This window comes from Canis aureus, chromosome 3 (assembly GCF_053574225.1).
Source record: "Canis aureus isolate CA01 chromosome 3, VMU_Caureus_v.1.0, whole genome shotgun sequence".
NCBI lineage: Eukaryota > Metazoa > Chordata > Mammalia > Carnivora > Canidae > Canis > Canis aureus.
Genome location: NC_135613.1, coordinates 39,152,122 through 39,169,929, shown reverse-complemented (window position 1 = coordinate 39,169,929; position 17,808 = coordinate 39,152,122). Strand labels below are relative to the sequence as shown.

Sequence of the window (17,808 nt, the reverse complement as noted above, 5' to 3'; positions counted from 1 at the left end):
CCACAGTGGGGGGAATATAAATATAAAGTTAAATATGTATTTATTAAATATTTTAATATTTATTAAATATATTTAATATAATTTAAATATTTACATATAAAACTTAAAAATATAAATATAAATTGTTATATGTAAGCCCCATGGTAACCATAAAGCAAAAACCTATAGCAGGTACACAAAAGATAATGAGAAAGGACTCTAAACATATCACTAAAGTCATTAAACGACAAAGGAAGAGAACAGGAGATAAAGAAAGGAATAGAGGATCTACAAAACAACCAAAAGGCAATGAACAAAATGGCAATAAGTACATACCTATCCATAATTACTTTAAATGTAAATGGACCAAATTCTCCAATCAAAAGATAGAGAGTGACTGAATAAATAGCAAGTTGCATCTATATACTGCCTGTAAGAGACTCACTTCAGATGTAAGAATAACAAGCAGACTGAAAGTGAAAGAATAGAAAAAGATATTCTATGCAAATGGAAACCAAAGAAACCTGGAGGAACTATAATTACATCAGGCAAAATAGACTTTAAAACAAAGATAAGATGGAGATGAGAGAATTCAAAACCATCAGAGTAATACTCCAAATATTAAAAGAAGTCCTCTGGCAGAGAAAAATGACCATTTTGGATCTACACACACACAACAAAAAGAAAAGTACTGGAAATAATGAATGTATGGATAAATTAAAAAATACATTTTTATTAAAAATAGCTCTTTAAAAGAAAATTTACTGTTTAAAACAAAAATAAAAACAATGCACTATGCAGTTCATAATATGAGTGCCACATTTTGCAATAGCATACATGGCTGCAAGGGGGAAATGGAAATGTACTTGATAAGGTTCTTATACTATAAATTAAGTATTATATTTTGTTTGAAGGAAGAGTGTAATAAGTTAAAATGTTAATTAAAAAGATAAAAGGGAAGCATAAGCATATTTAAATAATAACAGATTCAGAAGAAGAAAAGGAAACAAGAAACAAATAAGATAAATAGAAAATATATATCAATGTCTTAGATTTAAACCCAACCATATCAAGATTACATTAAATATTAATGATCCAAATGCACCAATTCAAAGGCAGTGATTTTCTGATTTCATTAAAAAAGCAAGACTCGGGATGCCTGGGTGGCTCAGCAGTTAAGTGCTTGCCTTTGGTCCAGGGCGTGATCCTGCTATCCCAGGATTGAGTCCCATATCAGGCTCCCTGCATGGAGCCTGCTTCTCTCTCTGCTTGTGTCTCTGCCTCTCTTTCTGTGTCTTTCATGAATAAATAAATAAAATCTTAAAAAAAAAAAAGCAAGACTCAACTAAATGCTGTCTACAATGAACCCTTTTAAAATATAAAGACATAAGACATACTAAAAGTAAAAGGATGGAAATGATAAATCATGCTAGCTCTAATTAAATGAAAGCTGGCTTAGTTACATTAATGTCAGAGAAAGTGGATTCCAAAGCAGGGGATGCCAAAAACTTAATTCATCAAGAGGACATAACAAACCTAAATGTTCATGTCCTTAAAAATGTAGCTCTAATTTACATGAAACAAAAACACAAAACTTAAAGGAGAAATAGACAAATTCACAATTACAGTTGGAGAATATAATACCTCTTTGTAATTAATAGAACAAGCAGATAGAAAAGCATTATAAATATAAAAAATTGGACTAAATGATCAGACAACTTGATATAATTAGCAATTACAGAACACTCCATACAATAGCAGAATACAGATCCTTTTTAAGCATACATTAAATATTTAAAAGATGAACCATATTTTGAGACATAAAACAAGTCTCAATAAGTTTAAAATGATGAAATCATGCAAAATAGTTCTCTGATCACAGCAGAGTTAAATTAGAAATTAAAAGCAAACAAATGAAAATCCTGGAAATCTCCAAAAATCATAAAGCTAAACAGCACACTTTTAAATAACCTATGGTAAGAGGGAAAAGGGAAATTAGAAAATATTACAAACTGAATTAAAATGAAAACAAAACATACCTGTAATTCTTAGCTGTTCTCTTTTTCTCACATTTCTTATCCAATCCAACAAAAATTCATTAGTGAATCAATTCTATCTTCAGAGTATGCCCAGAATCTGGCCACTTTTTGCTACCTCTATTGTTACTTAATTACACCTCATTCAAGCTACCACTGTCTTTCTCCTGGAATACTAAAATAGCTTCCTAATTGAAGTAGGCTTATCTCTTGTCCCTAGTTTTTCCTCCATTCAGCAGCTACAGTGTCTATCAAAACCTTAAACAGTTTATGTCATTATTTTGCTCATGAAACTGCAAGAGAATCTTATTTCACAGGAGGGGGGGTGTGAGAAAAAAACATTAAAATACTTATAAAGAGTCCTAAATGCTCTGCTCCCCCATTACTTCTCTGGCTCCATCTACAACTTCCTTTGCTCATTCTGTTTCAGTTACACTGTGTTCCTTGTCTTTCTTACACCAGGTACATATTCACCTCAGCAACTAACTTCTGAAGGTTTCCTCTACTTAAAATGTTCTTTCCCCAGATATCTTCATGTTAACTCTCTCATCTTATTTTTTGCTCCAATGTCACCTTGTCCATGAGGCCTACACTAGCCATCTAGTTAAAGTTGTAGTCTCTCAGCCCTTCTTCCTTTTAACTTGCTCCCTTCTGCTCTCTTCTACATACTTGTCAACTTCTAATGTATCAGGTGATTTGCTGATGAATGATGTTTATTGTTGTCATCTGTGGGTTTCTGACAGATGGTAAACTATAGTGCCAGGGGTAGGCAGAATTTTTGTTATACTCATTGATGTATCCTAAGTGTCTAGAGCACTGCCTGGTACATATTAGAATTCAACAAATATCTATGAAATTGAATTGAACTAAGGAAAGGATAGACTCTCAGAATACTCTCAGGGATGCGTGCAGATACACAGATTCTGAAAAGTCCCTCTGACGGTCAAATTGAAGAAGGCCATTCCTAAAGACCTCATCAACATCAGGTTTCTTTCTGATGACTGAGTAATATTCCATTGTATACATGGACCACATCTTTATCCATTCATCTGTCGATGGACATCTTGGCTCTTCCCACAGTTTGGCTATTGGGGATATTGCTGCTATAAATATTGGGGTGCAGGTGCCCCTTCAGATCACAACACTTATATCTTTAGGGTAAATCCCCAGTAGTGCAATTGCTGGGTCATAGGGTAGCTCTATTTTTAACTTCTTGAGGAACCTCCACACTGTTTCTGGAGTGACTATGCCATTTGCATTCCCACCAACACTGCAAGAGGGTTCCCCTTTCTCCACATCCTCACCAATATTTGTTGTTTTCCATCTTGTTAATTTTAGCCATTCTGACTGGTGTGAGGTGGTATCTCATTGTGGTTTTGATTTGTATTTCCCTGATGGCAAGTGATGCAGAGCATTTTTTAATGTGTCTGTTGGCCGTTTGTATGTCTTCTTTGGAGAAGTTTCTGTTCATGTCTTTTGCCCATTTCATGATTGGATTGTTTGTTTCTTTGCTGTTGAGTTTAATAAGTTCTTTATAGATCTTGGATACTAGCCCTTTATCTGATATGTCATTTGTGAATATTTTCTCCCGTTCCTGTAGGTTGTCCGTTAGTTTTGTTGACTGTTTCTTTTGCCGTGCAGAAGTTTTTTATCTTGATGAAGTCCCAATAAATAGTTCATTTTCGCTTTTGTTTCCCTTGCCTTGGGAGATACGTCTAGCAAGAAGTTGCTGTTGCCAAGGTTGAAGAGGTTGCTGCCTGTTTTCTACTTTACGATTTTGATGGATTCCTGTCTCACATTTAGGGTCTTTCATCCATTTTGAGCTTATCTTTGGTATGGTGTAAGAAAATGGTCCCATTTCATTCTTCTACATGTGGCTGTCCAGTTTTCCCAGCACCATTTATTGAGGAGACTGTCTTTTTTCCATTGAATATTCTTTCCTGCTTTGTCAAAGATTATGTGACCATAGAATTGAGGGCCCATTTCTGGGTTCTCTATCCTGTTCTATTGATCTGTGTCTCTGTTTTTGTACCACACTGTCTGGATGATCACAGCTTTGTAGTACAGCTTGAAGTCTGACATTGTGATGCCACCAGCTTTGGTTTTCTTTTTCAACATTCCTTTGGCTATTTGGGGTCTTTTCTGGTTCCATACAAATTTTAGGATTATTTATTCCAGCTCTGTGAAAAATGACGAATACTTACCATTTACATGGATATGGATAGAACTGGAGGGTGTTATGCTGAGCGAAATAAGTCAATCAGAGAAAGGCAATTATACAGCTTCATTCATATGTGGAATATAAAAAACAGGACAGAGGATCATAGGAGAAGGGAGGAAAAACTGAATGGGAAGTCATCAGAGAGAGAGAAAAACCATGAAAGATTCTTAACTATAGGAAACAAACTGAGGGATACTGGAGGGGAGTTGGGTGGGGGATGGGGTAACTGGGTGATGGGCATTAAGGAGGACTCATAATGTGATAAGCACTGGGTGTTATACACAACTGATAAATTATTGAACACTTCATCTGAAACAAAGTATATACTATATGTTAGCTAATCTAAATTTTAAAAAATCAGGTTCCTTGTGCTATAGTCTCTCTTAGCACTCAATTATTTTCTCTCCTAAAACTTATCATTATGTGTAATTATGCATGTATTTGTGTGGCTTGTTACTTTAATGTCTAGATAGTAATCTCCATGCTGATAGGGAACATGACTATTTCCCTCACATTATATCCCCAACATCTTGTAGGCCAATACTTTGGCACATGATAGGCACACAATAAATATTTTATTAATTCAGGGCAGCCTGGGTAGCTCAGCGGTTTAGCGCCACCTGCAGCCCAGGGTATGATCCTGGAGACCTGGGATCAAGTCCCACGTCAGGCTCCCTGCATGGAGCCTACTTCTCCCTCTGCCTGTCTCTACCTCTCTCTCTCTCTCTGTATCTCTTGTAAATAAATAAAATCTTTAAATATATATATTTTTATTAATTCATTTATTAATTTATTTAACAAATATTTATTGAGTTCCTACTGTATACCAAGCACTACTCTAATCATTGGGGATTTAAATATGAGTGGAACAATCTCCTCCCTTGTGAAGCTTATATTCTAATGGGGAAGAGAAACAATAAATAAGCTGGAATGTGTGACATATATCACATGATGATAAGAGCAATACAGAAAAACAAAGAAGGGTAAAGGTTATGGGGAACATCAATTGATAAATGAATGATGGAAGGAGGTTGAGTCTAACCAATGAATTTCCAGTAGACCAGCTTTGGCATGTGGGGGTTTCCCTTCTCTAAAACCTTGGGGATGGTTGAGTAAGTGGGGGAGGTGGTTAAGCAGCAGAAGCAGAAAAGTGGGCTAAGAGCCAAGTAGAAAACCAATAAGCTAAAATTGGGAGCTCCAAAAAGGCTCCAATATACATGGAGAAAATGCAAGTATCAAAGCTCACAGTATACGTGGTACATAATATACTTGATTAAAAGGGGGGGATCCAGAACTAAGATTCCAGGAAACAGAGATATGAGAACAAGAGTGATTGTCCCTAATGAGGACAAGAGCAAATGAGGTTAGGCTGTGTATAGCAATATTTTCAATTTCCCACTGTTTTATGTGCATATCAGAGAAGCACACCAGTTTCTTTATTCCCCTGTGTTTGACCTTTGAATGTTCAAGGACATTGAACCACAAGAACCAGTGAAGAATTGCATTTATAAGTGATAAACCTGTTTCATCCTTAAACAGTCATTGGCTAAAGCTTCTTCTGTTGAATTAAATCCATTCTGCTAAAGGCTTTGTATGCAAACCTATATCCTTAAGAGATTAAAGATGCAATTTAGACACACATTTTAGGAGCTGAATGCACGAATCATTATTTTAGTGCATATTGTCCATTAATCTGCTGTTCAATTGGGAACCCATTTGGAATGTGGCTGCTTGCTAATTAGCAGGATTCTAGTGCTGAGCTGCTTCCTGATTAAATGTCCTTTAGAATCAATAAAACATCAGGAGGGATTATGGTGATGTGGGATTAGCCCCATCTAACCAAATAAAATGAGTTGTGTTCCCTTCTTAAACTGTCACGTTGCAAGAGCTGATGAGAGGAGTAATTTCACGAATGCTGTTACAAAGTTGTTGTTTTTTGCTTTTTTTTTTTTTTTAACACTGAGATTTTGTTTTTTGCCATTTGCCTACCAATTAGCAGACACATTAGTGAATGTCTGCTAGGGTAAGGCGATTTTGAGAAAGACTTGATTATGATTTCAAATCTCGAATCTGAATCACCCTTATGTAAAATGAGTTCAGGTTGTGTTGGATGGAAATTATTATCCTCGTTGTTGGCCAGGAACATGTAAGTCAGAATTAGCATTTGATGTTTCTATGTGACTTTGCAATAAATGGTAATTAAGGAGGGCACAGAGAGAACAGGAGGCAAACTAATACCCTAAAATTGTATTGGCAAAATTAAATGCTTCAAACCCAGTTTAAAACACAGGCACACAAGCCAAATTGTGTTGGGGGAGGGGATAAATAATGAAGCTGCTCTGGAAGCTGCGTAAATAGAATGGAGCAATTGACACAGCCACAAGTAGGACTTATCATACACATCTGGCCCATTATGAAGAGTGCAATTAGGTTGAAAAGGACTGGTTTGATAATCCCAGGAACAACCAGAGGATTTTAGGAGATAAAGCAAACATGAGGTGTTTGATTCAGCAATTACTTTGTAAATGGGAATAGGAAAATTGGTAGACAGTGAGCAATTAGAGACATGTTATAGATCTGCTCATCGGCTGGGTGTTGGAAACTGGACCTGGCTTTTAAGAGTTCATGAATTTCATCTTCTCTTGCAGAAGTCCATATCCATATTGGGGTGAGAATAATAATAATAATAATAATAATATTATTATTATTAAGAGACAACATTTCTATAGTAATTACTATATTACAGGCAATGTTCTAAGTGTTTTTAAAATATTTTATAAATATTAATTCTTTTAATCCTTGTAAGTGCCCATGAAGTAGATACTATTATTTTTCAAAAGAGGAAACTAAGGCACAGAGAGGGCAAAACCAATAGGTAACTGATAAATGAATTATCAGGCTGAGTCAAAATCAGGCTTTCTAGCTTCAGAGTCTGTAATCTCAATATACTATACTGACTCTCCTACAAATCCTAGGAAACTCAGAAGTTTCTAGGATAGTGACTAAGCACAGGTGCTTTAGGCAAACTGACTGATTTCCATGGCTGGCTCCACCCTTGGGCTTGGTGCTGAGCAGTCTGAATTTGAGGAGCTCAGTATCTTCTGTCCTAAGACCCAGGAGAGGTGTGAGAAACATACACAAAAGCAAAAGGGCTCTTAAGTTCCAGGGGAAGGCATGACCCAAAGAAGCCCAGGGCCCAGCCCAGGAGGTAACATCTTCTCACTGGTATAGCACCCCCCTTTACCCCTTCATCCCTTGTCCTTGGAGAAAGGCAGCGTGAGCTCTAGAATCACATGGGCCTAGATAGAAATCCTTGCTCTGAAATGTACTAGCTTGGGAAAGTTCGGCAAGTAACCAGTTTCTCTTAACCTCAATTTCTTCATCTGCCAAATGGACAAAGAATTTTTTTTGGTATGGATTTGAGAATTTATTGCCTATAAATCAGGGAAGGACTGTGCTTCTCACAATTAACTGGAAGGCAAGAAGAATACAACGTAGGGCCCATGATTCAGAAGGTAAACACAAAGGAAGATGGTGGAGTGAAATGAGCATTCCAGTGGCTGAGTTAAATAACATAACCAAAATAACCTCCTGACTTGAGGCTGTAAGAGGTCGATGTTTGTGCCACCTAATACGCCCCAGGCATGGGACTAGATGCCTTGTATGGCTTATTTCATACTCCCAACAGCCCAATGAGTTATGTATTTATATCCACTTCACAGATGAGTAAACTGGAATTCAGAGACCTTAAGTAAATTGTCTCCAAAGCTGGACTTCTTTGAGTCTTGTTTCTGTTATAGGCTGAATTACATCGCCCCAGATTCATATGTTGAAGCCCTAACCTCCAGTACCTTATATTATGATTGTGTTTGGAGATAAAGCCTGTTTAACAGTTGAGTTAAATAAAATGAGGCCGTTAGGGTGGGCCTAATCCAATCTGATCTGAGAAGAGAAAATTTGAAAACAGAAACACCAAGGATGGGCCAAAATAGAGAAAAGACCACATGAGGACATGGCAAGAAAGTGGCCATTTAGAAGCTAATGACAGAAGCCTCAGAAGCCAAACCTGCTGACACCTTGATCTTGACTTCTAGCTTTCCTTTAAGAAAAATGTCACCTGGAATTAACTTCATCAAGATTACCAGGGTGTTTCTGTGAAATAGCCCAAATTTTGTATGTTTGTTATATGTAGACGTTTGTTTCATTTTGTTTTGATATATAAGACTTATAAAATGACTTATTATATAAAATGTCATCCACTTAATAAGCTGTGATTAAAATTCCAATGAGTAAATAAAGAGGCGAGAATCGTAACCATACCAGTAGCAAAAACTAATAGGCACTCTAGTGTCAAAATTGAGAAAGAATCTCCACTAACTGTAAGTAAATGGAATCTAGGAAAATCAGTGAGTTGATGCCCATGCTTTGCCCTGTCTACCTGTGAGAAGTACAGCAGACAAAAGAGCTCCTGTCCCTTCACCAAACTTCTCCTTGATTTGGAGGCCACAAGTCTTTTTTTTTTTTTTTTTTTTTTAAGATTTTATTTATTCACGAGAGACACACAGGAAGAGGCAGAGACGTAGGCAGAGGGAGAAGCAGGCTCCCCAAAGGGAGCCCGATGCAGGACTCAATCCCAGGACCCCAGGATCATGACCTGAGCTGAAGGCAGATGCTCAATCACTGAGCCACCCAGGTGCCCCTGGAGGCCCCACATCTTAACATGCCATAAAAATGACACAGGTGCTACTCTCTGTAGCTATCTGAGTACTGTTAGCCTGTGTCCATCCTCACCCAAGGATACACACACATACCCTTACCCACACGCTGCTTTTCTGTACCTATGCCAAAAACACAACTTCAAAGAATGACAGAACAGAAGTTGGGGTGAGGAAGGAGGGAAGGGGCAAACCTGGCTGCAATGTCTGCATATGCTGTGGCGTAATTCCTGGCAATAAGGTCACGTGGGTTGGAGCAGAGAGAGGGAGCTCCTGGGTAGTTGTATACACTTGAATGTATCAGTTATGACATACACACTAATTTCATGTCTGACATGCAACCCATCTCTGTGGTGGTCCCAGCTAAGGGCCACCAGGCATCGGTGAGGGTCATCGCTCACTTCTTGACTGCAGAGCTAAGTAAGCAATGAACAGGACCAAGGAAAATCTATGCAGCCCATCTCTTGGATTATGCAGAATGTGAGCAGTTCTTCATTTGGCAGTGGATAGAGAAACCCCCAAATATGAGGCCTAATTTTAAAAAATACTGCTGACCATGGAGAGGCAATGACAATCCTGCAGACTCCAAACTTTTGAAAATGATCTATTCTAAAAACTAAGTAACATTTAGAAAACCACTGGTGTTCTCTCTAGGCTGTATGGAACCATGTCCTCTGTTGAAATCAACTGGAAAGTAATAAGCATAATGAGATTAAAAGCTATTAAAATGAGATTTAGAAAGCACTAAAGTGAAAAGAAGAAATTAGGAAGAACTTGGTAAAACATGGACAATTTCAAGGAAACTGAAGCTTCTACAAGTCACATTAAAAGGTAATCAGGATTGTAACTATGTGTGTTGATGTACATTAACTAGACTAATTGGGATCATGTCTCTACATATACATATATTGAATCATTATGTTGTACACCTGAAACTAGTATAATGTTACATACCAATTATATCTCAATAAAAAAAATTACGAGGCAAAGAAATCTGAATATTGCTAGATATTTGATGATATTGAGATATTTGTATTACATTTTTAGGTCAACAAACTTTTTCTATAAAGGGCCTGATAGTAAATGTTTTAGGCTTTGTAGGTCTACAGTCTGTTTCCACTACTCAACTATGTCACTGTAGCCCGAGAGCAGCCACAAACAACACATAATAGATGGCTGTGGCTGTGTTCCAGTCAAATATTAATTAATTAATATTCACTCAGTGAATGAGTGTTGGTGATGGGCATAGGAAGAGGGAGAGAGAATCTTAACCGGAACTCCATGCTAAGCGCAGAGCCCAACATGGGGCTTGATCCCACAACCCAGAGATTGTGACCTGAGCTGAAACCAAGAGTTGAACGCTTAACCAATTGAGCCACCCAGGTACCTCCCAATAAAATATTGTTTAAAAAAATAAAAGAGGGAACCAGGAATCAATAAAAAGTAAAAGTAATACTAGAGAAAATCTAATACATAATGTCAAACTTGAGAGGTTTCCACAAAATCTAGAAAAGAAAAAACAGAAAAAAATGAGACAGATCATAGATATAGAAGGGTAAGAATAGAAATTGAACCCAAGAGGCCTTGACATTGTGGAAGAAGAAACTAGAAAAATGGAATAAGAACAAACAACAAAAGCCACAACTGAAAAAACTTTGCAGAGATGGAAAAAAAGAAAAAACCCTCGGTGTACAGATCGAGAGGATTCAGTATGACTAAGCTAATTTAAGAAAAAAACGTATCCATGTCTATCCTGATGAAAGTTTTATGTTTACAGAGACAAAGAGAATTACTTAAGGATGCATGCCAAAACCAAAATAAAACTAAACCAAAGCAAAGGAAGGAAAAATTTAATTTTAAGTGAACCTAAATCAGACTGACCTCAAACTTCTGCAATAATAAATATCAGAAGACACTGGAGCTGTGTTCATGAGAAAAAATGTAGCTGAAACCAAATAATATTACATTCACATGTAAGGCCATATAGTACAATAGTTAAATGTACAGGATTTGGAGTCAAACAGCTAGAGTTTAAATTCAGGCAACCCCATTGATCAGTGTGTCCTTAGGCAACTCATTTGTGCAGTTCATAGGATGATTATCTAAATGAAATGAGATAGTGATACACATGAAGTACTCAGAACACTTACTAAAGGCCATTTTAACTTAATAATCTGTGCAAGTTAGAATTTGAACTCAGATCTGCCTGAATCTTAAATCAGGCCCACAGAGCTTGTCCTCCTGAACTCTCTAACTCTACATTGGGAATTTGGCACTTGCTACTGTGAATAGAATTACAGTACCTGTTACGGTAACTGGAACTCATTCTCACATTTAAATTGTCAATGGCTCTTTGCAGGTCCTAGGGTAATGTAAAGAATATGGAAGAAAGAAAAATTAATTAGAAGGATCTCAAGGATTTCATTGGCTGCATAAGTTCTATACACCATTTAAAACAGGCAGTGTCCAGGCTCAATACTTAACAAGATTTTCCCACAGTCTCCCCCTCCTCCTATTGGCACCATGCAAGAAGGGGAAGAAGGGCTTCTGCTACCGCTTGTCCAGATGCCTTACCTCATATTTGATAACTTCTAACAGCTCTGAAAAATAAGTGTTATGTAATATGGAAACATCAAAGGATCTAGATTTTTGTTGTCGTGTTGTTGGGGCTGTTTTTCTCAGGGTCAGAAGATGGCAGGAGTTAAGGCTGGTCCTCCTAAGAGGACAGATTGCAGCAAGCATAGATGACAGGAGATGCTTCCACTCTAGTTCACTTTCAGATCTGTGCTAATATCGAACGTTTGCATGATTATTGGTATTTCTCGACATTGCTGTTTTTCCAACTTTCTTTTGTGTAGCCCTTCAGCAGGTGACATTGTCATCAGCTCACCTGGCATGTGATTCTGCATACCCACATTTTATCTTTTCTTGTACCCAAACTGACATGAAGCTCCAGAGGCCATATTTCCATACCAACCAAAGATCTTTTCTGACTTGTGATGTCATGTATAGGAAAAGTTTTATGCAGTATAAGCAAAACAATGAATCATTTTTATTTAAAGAGAGTAAGGTCACATGACATTAGACTCTTTCAGAAAATTCAGGGCTTCTGTAGCTCACAATTTGGCCTTCATATTTGCTTGACTTCTGATGGGCAAGAAGGAGATAAAAATTCTTATCAGTTGCAGTCCAGTTGCTAGCAACCGAAACTGCCTTTTGTTAACATAAGCAGAAAGAAATATTTTGAAAAGATATGAAGTAAGACACCAAACTGGGGGAAAAAAGAAAACCTGAACCAAAAACTAATGAGAGACACAGGGAATGGGAGAGAAGGAGGAAAAGAAGGATGGATGAGTTATGTAATAAATGTAATAGAGATTATTTAGGCAAGGTGAGTCAAAACATTGGCCAGGGTAGGTTATGGGACATTGATTGTAGTCCATCATCCCAGAGAAGAACATATTTGTATATAAATGGAGGATAGATGCTAGGCAAGCAAATGCAGGTGATTTTCACTGCCAAAATGTTCCTAAACTACTTGTAAGCCTTCAATGATTCCCTGATTGTCCCATGCACATAATTGCTTAATGTGGTTGCTGCTTGGGGATTTCGCTAAATATTGTCTGTTGGCACTCAGAACCCATTTCTATCCTCTCCTGTTTTTTCCTGTATTGCAATACTTCCCATTCTTGGGAAGGCTACAAAAGAACATTTCTAACTCCCTTGACACCAAGGTTCTGGAATTGATTTAAGCTCCATCAGTGAGATGCAATTGCGTGAGATTTGAAAGGCAGAAGGGGTAGAGGTGGGGACAGGGATATTTTAAGTATTTATTTTCCTGAAGTAGTAGCCACTCCAGACCCTGGCAGGCATCAGTTCTTGCAGTGGCCAAAATGCAATTTGTATGGCCTGGTCACCAACCTCATAGTCAAGGGCAACTGAGACATCAGTCAGAATTTCCTGCAGTTCACTGGTCTCCAGAACTGGTGAAGCCTGATCCTGAACGAGTGTCAGATGCCAACCTCCATTCTACTAACCCCTGCAATAATTTTTTAGGCACCTAATTTCCTATATTAAAGCTCTTTCTAGTAAAGACACCTATAGTAATTTCTGTTTCCTGAGTTAATACCCTGAATGATACAGGTATCAAAAAGCTCCTTCAGGGATGCCCGGGTGGCTCAGCGGTTGGGCGCCTGCCCTTGGCTCAGGTCGTGACCCTGGGATCCGGGATCCAGTCATGCATTGGGCTCCCTGCATGGAACCTGCTTCTCCCTCTGCCTGTGTGTGTGTCTCTCTCTCTTTCTCTCTCTCATGAATAAATAAAGTCTTAAAAAAAAATCGCCTTCAATATCACTATCAATATATCAATATAAACTGACCTCTACTGCACATTCTTCCAGGGCTTTCTACGTTGATAACCAGTACTTGTTTCCTTTTCTTGCACAGATGGCAGAACTTCGTTGAGTTGTTGAGCAAAGCTTTCTCTGATTTGTCACATGATTTGCCTGCAGGTAAGTTTGGCGATTTTGTTCCTTGAGAGGCCTCCCATTTCTCAGAGCTACTGTTGATTCTGTTGCTTTGCTCCAGTGGTTTGCTTGTTGGGTTTCTTTCTTTCTCCTTTCTTCTTTCTTTCTTTCTTTCTTTCTTTCTTTCTTTCTTTCTTTCTTTCTTTCTTTCTTTCTTTCTCTTTCTTTCTTCTTTCTTTCTTTCTCTTTCTTTCTTCTTTCTTTCTTTCTCTTTCTTTCTTCTTTCTTTTCTTTCTTTCTTTCTTTCTTTCTTTCTTTCTTTCTTTCTTTCTTTCTTTCTCTTTCAAGATTTTATTTATTTATTTATTCATGAGAGACACAAATTGAAAGAGAAGCAGAGACACAGGCAGAGGGAGAAGCAGGCTCCCTGCCCAATGTGGGACCCGATCCCAGGTCTCCAGGATTATGCCCTGGGCTGAAGGCAGATGCTTAACCACTGAACCACCCAGGTGTCCCTGCTTGTTGGGTTTCATCTCATTGCTCTCAGAAATGTAAATGGCTCAGCAGTGCAGAAAAATAAGAAGAATCAGAATTGCCTTACTGGCTATTGTTTTAGGCCAGTTAAATCATAAAAGGCATGATTCTCCAAGTTGTGTTATATCATGAAGCATTCTCCAGTGAGAGCCCTTTCAGATGAATGCAGCGCTTATAGAAGAAGTGCACAGTACTAGAATTTCAGTTGCATAGTTCCTTAAATCTAGGAATCCCACAGCTAGGTACTTATCCTACTGGCGTCTCACAAAATACATACATACATACATACATACATACATACATACATACATATAGATACTAATTAATTTTTAAATTTTTAAAATTAAAAAAATTAGAAATAAAATACAGTTTAGTGAAGCATTTTTTGGTAAATGCTTATAAAATGGAAATTAAAATGTTTTAAAAATTAAAAATAAGAATAAAAACAATGAGGGATTCCTGGGTGGCTCAGTGGTTGTGTGCCTGCCTTCGTCTCAGAGTGTGATCCTGAAGTTCCGGAATCAAGTCCTGCATTGGGTTCCCTGCATGGAGCCTCCTTCTCCCTCTGCCTGTGTCTCTACCTCTCTCTCTGTGTGTGTCTCTCATGAATAAATAAATAAAATCTTAAAAAGAAAAAAAAGGAATAGAAACAATGAGAAATCCTTTAGGGGTAATTTAATTAAATTATGGTATATCCAATTGATAAAATTATGCAGCTGTAAAGTAACATGGCTGGCCTTGATACAGGAAAATTTCCAAAACATATTAAGTGAAATTGTAAAGATAAATTTGGGCAAAATATTTAGCAATTAACAAGTTTTAAATATGACAGGTGAAAAAATATGCATTGATATTAATCTGCTGTTGCAATTTCTCTATTTACTACATCCATCAACTATTTGCTGATTACCTTTTGGATCAAAATACAAGGTACCAAAAGTTTGAGGGGAGGGATGGTATCTCAGCTTGCATTCCAGCAGAAGAACAGAAACCCTGCTGGGTATTTCAAACAGGGAATTTATAACAGAGGATTGGAGGACTGGTTGCACAAACATTAGTTTGAAAGAGCAAAAAAGAGGATGGTGTGTGGATTCATTTCCTTAGGGCTGCCATTACAAAGTACCACAGACTATGTGGCTTAAAATAACAGAAATCTATTCTCTCACAGTTCTGGAGACTAGAAGTCTGAAACCCAGGTGTCAGAAGAGCCATGCTCCCTTTGAAGGCTTTAAGAAAGAGCTCTTCTTTATCTTTTCCAGCTTCTGATGGCTCCCAGGCATTCCTTGGCTTGTGGTTTCTTAAATCAACTGTCCGCCCCTGTCTTCACATGGTCTTCTTCCCTCTCTGTTTCTTCTGTGTCTTCTCTGTATCTTCTTTTTCATATAAAGACACCACTATTCATTGGATTTAGGACTCTCCCTAATCCAGAATGATATCATGGTAACTTGATTACATATAAAAAGATCCTGTTTCCAAATAAGGTCACATTAACAGGTACCAGTGGTAGCTGTGTCAGAAGGCGCAATTCAACCCATGAGAGTTGAGGCAACCCAGAGATTAGTAGTTTGTAGAAAGCAGCTCTCATTCTTGGGGTTAAAGAAACATTGGGAAAAGTGTACTATTAGCAGAATCTTGGCCAGTGCTACTGCATAGCTGATTCTAGGACCTCCAAGAATATGGCAAGCAGCTAGAGAAAGAATTTTGAAGGAGGTGCCATGCAGCTGATCCTTGGAACACCACATAGTTTGAAACTCCGACCTTTGGGATCCCTGGGTGGCGCAGCGGTTTGGCGCCTGCCTTTGGCCCAGGGCGTGATCCTGGAGACCCGGGATCGAATCCCACGTCAGGCTCCCGGTGCATGGAGCCTGCTTCTCCCTCTGCCTGTGTCTCTGCCTCATTCTCTCTCTCTCTCTGTGACTATCACAAATAAATAAAAATTTAAAAAAAAAAAAAAAAAAAGAAACTCCGACCTTTACAAATGGGGCTGGTGCTTGGATTTCTAACAAAGCACCATGTGGTCAATGATGGGCCTACTGAATGGGATGTCCTGTGTCTAAATTTTGGATTTTCACATATGACCAATGCTAAAAATGTTGAAAAACACTTAAGGAGTCTCATTCAGACCTAAGAGTGAGGTCCAGGATGCTTCTCTTGACAGCTCAAAGTTTACCAAAGGCTGTAGCAACAGCAATAGCTCTCCCATGATGCTGAACAAATACTAACAAACTCCAAAAATAAGAAGAGAGTACTTTTATTCTCCTCACAGTCTAATCCCCCTCCAACTGTCTCCCATTGTTGGAATCTAGCCTAAAGCCAGTGAGCCAGGGTATCTGGGAAATATAGTAGTAGATCCCCAGCCCAACGTTAGAGAAAAGAGATAGAAGAGATGTGCTAGAAGATCAAGAGTCACATCGACTGAGGGTTCATCTTTCATGCTGTCATCTGTAACTTCAGAGAACTCAGTTTTGTTGAAAAGACAAGTATATCAAAAGGTGGTAAGAACAAATGTATGAATCAAATACTTTCTCCTTCTCTCTCTAATATAAGCCAAGTCATTCAATGCATTAGTTTGTTAGAAAGGCATAAACAACAGATGTTTATTTTCTCACAGTTCTGGAGACTACAAGTTCAAAGTCCTAGTGTAAGCACGTTTGGTTTCTTCTGAGGCTTCTCTCCTTGGCTTGCAGATGGCTTCTTTCTCACTGTGTCCTCACATGGTCTTTTCTCAATGCATTGTACATCTCTGGTGTCTCTTTGTGTGTCCAAATTTTTGGTTTTATAAAAACACCAGTCAGATTGGTATCTTCATTTTAATGAGCTCAACTGAACTGAATCACCTCTTTAAATGGACTGTCTCCAAATACAGTCACATTCTGAGGTACTAGGGGTTAAAGTCTGAAATATGAATTTGAGGGGGACAGAATGCAATCCATAATGGTTTACATGGAAAAGTGTATAAAAAGAAGGATCAAAGTCTCACTTTTGCAACCAAATAGCCACCTTATATTGGAACATTTATTTTTCTTCTATTGGACTCATTTTTTTCATCTCTAAAATGAACTGAAAATATGAAATAAAAAATATCTTCCCTATTGCTCTGATAAGGTGATTAGAAGTCTGACAGACAAATTTTTTAAGGCTATTTGGCACCCTACAGAGCAACAGGACTTTAGTGATACCATTGCTGATTGTTGTTGTGATGACCTACTGCTTACTGAGAAAGTTAATGCCTTAATCTCTTCCCATTTCTGTATTGCTGGAGCTATGATAATTAAGTGCTCTTTGGCACTAAGGGAGGCATTTTATTTGCCTGTTTTTTAGCTCCACAGGTGAGTGTTATGAAAGGAAAGAAGGTATATTATAAGACACTAAGGCAGCTACTCATTTTTGGGTGTGAAGAATTGTGAATTTTCTCATTCTTGGGGCTTGTTTTCACTCAAAGATTCTATAGTAGCCTATCAAAGTGACTCATTTTTATATATCACAAATTTTATTTCACTTGGACTCACAAGAATCCTATGAACTTGTTTTTTAATGTACATGATAATCACATAAATAATATCTGTGATTTAGGCTAAGCCCTAGATGGACTAGTTTACAGCAATCAGACCTCTTGGCAAGATCAACTAGAAGAGTAGTTAAAATACAAAACAGTATCTCTTTGAAAGCTATTATTTGGAATTTGAATACCAGAAAGAAAGGAGAAAAAAACCCTCTGGAAGAAGTTATCATATAAAAATCTCTAGAATTATTCATATAAAATGTCCAGCATTCAATTACAAATAATCAGGAATGATACAAAACAGGACATGGATTTTGAAATAACTGTAACTAATACGTTTAAGAAAATGGATAAG

The 17,808-nt window shown here is 37.7% G+C and overlaps 1 protein-coding gene across 11 annotated transcripts in view; it reads left to right on the top strand.

Annotated features, from left to right (window-relative positions):
* Positions 1 to 17,808, top strand: part of C3H1orf87 (chromosome 3 C1orf87 homolog) — a 78,577-nt gene that overhangs the window by 45,781 nt on the left and 14,988 nt on the right. For all 11 annotated transcript variants that reach the window (XM_077892004.1, XM_077892007.1, XM_077892013.1 and 8 more), the window contains one exon: positions 13,398 to 13,462. In XM_077892004.1, coding sequence (XP_077748130.1) covers positions 13,398 to 13,462 — 65 coding nt within the window. The remainder of the gene's footprint in view (positions 1 to 13,397; positions 13,463 to 17,808) is intronic.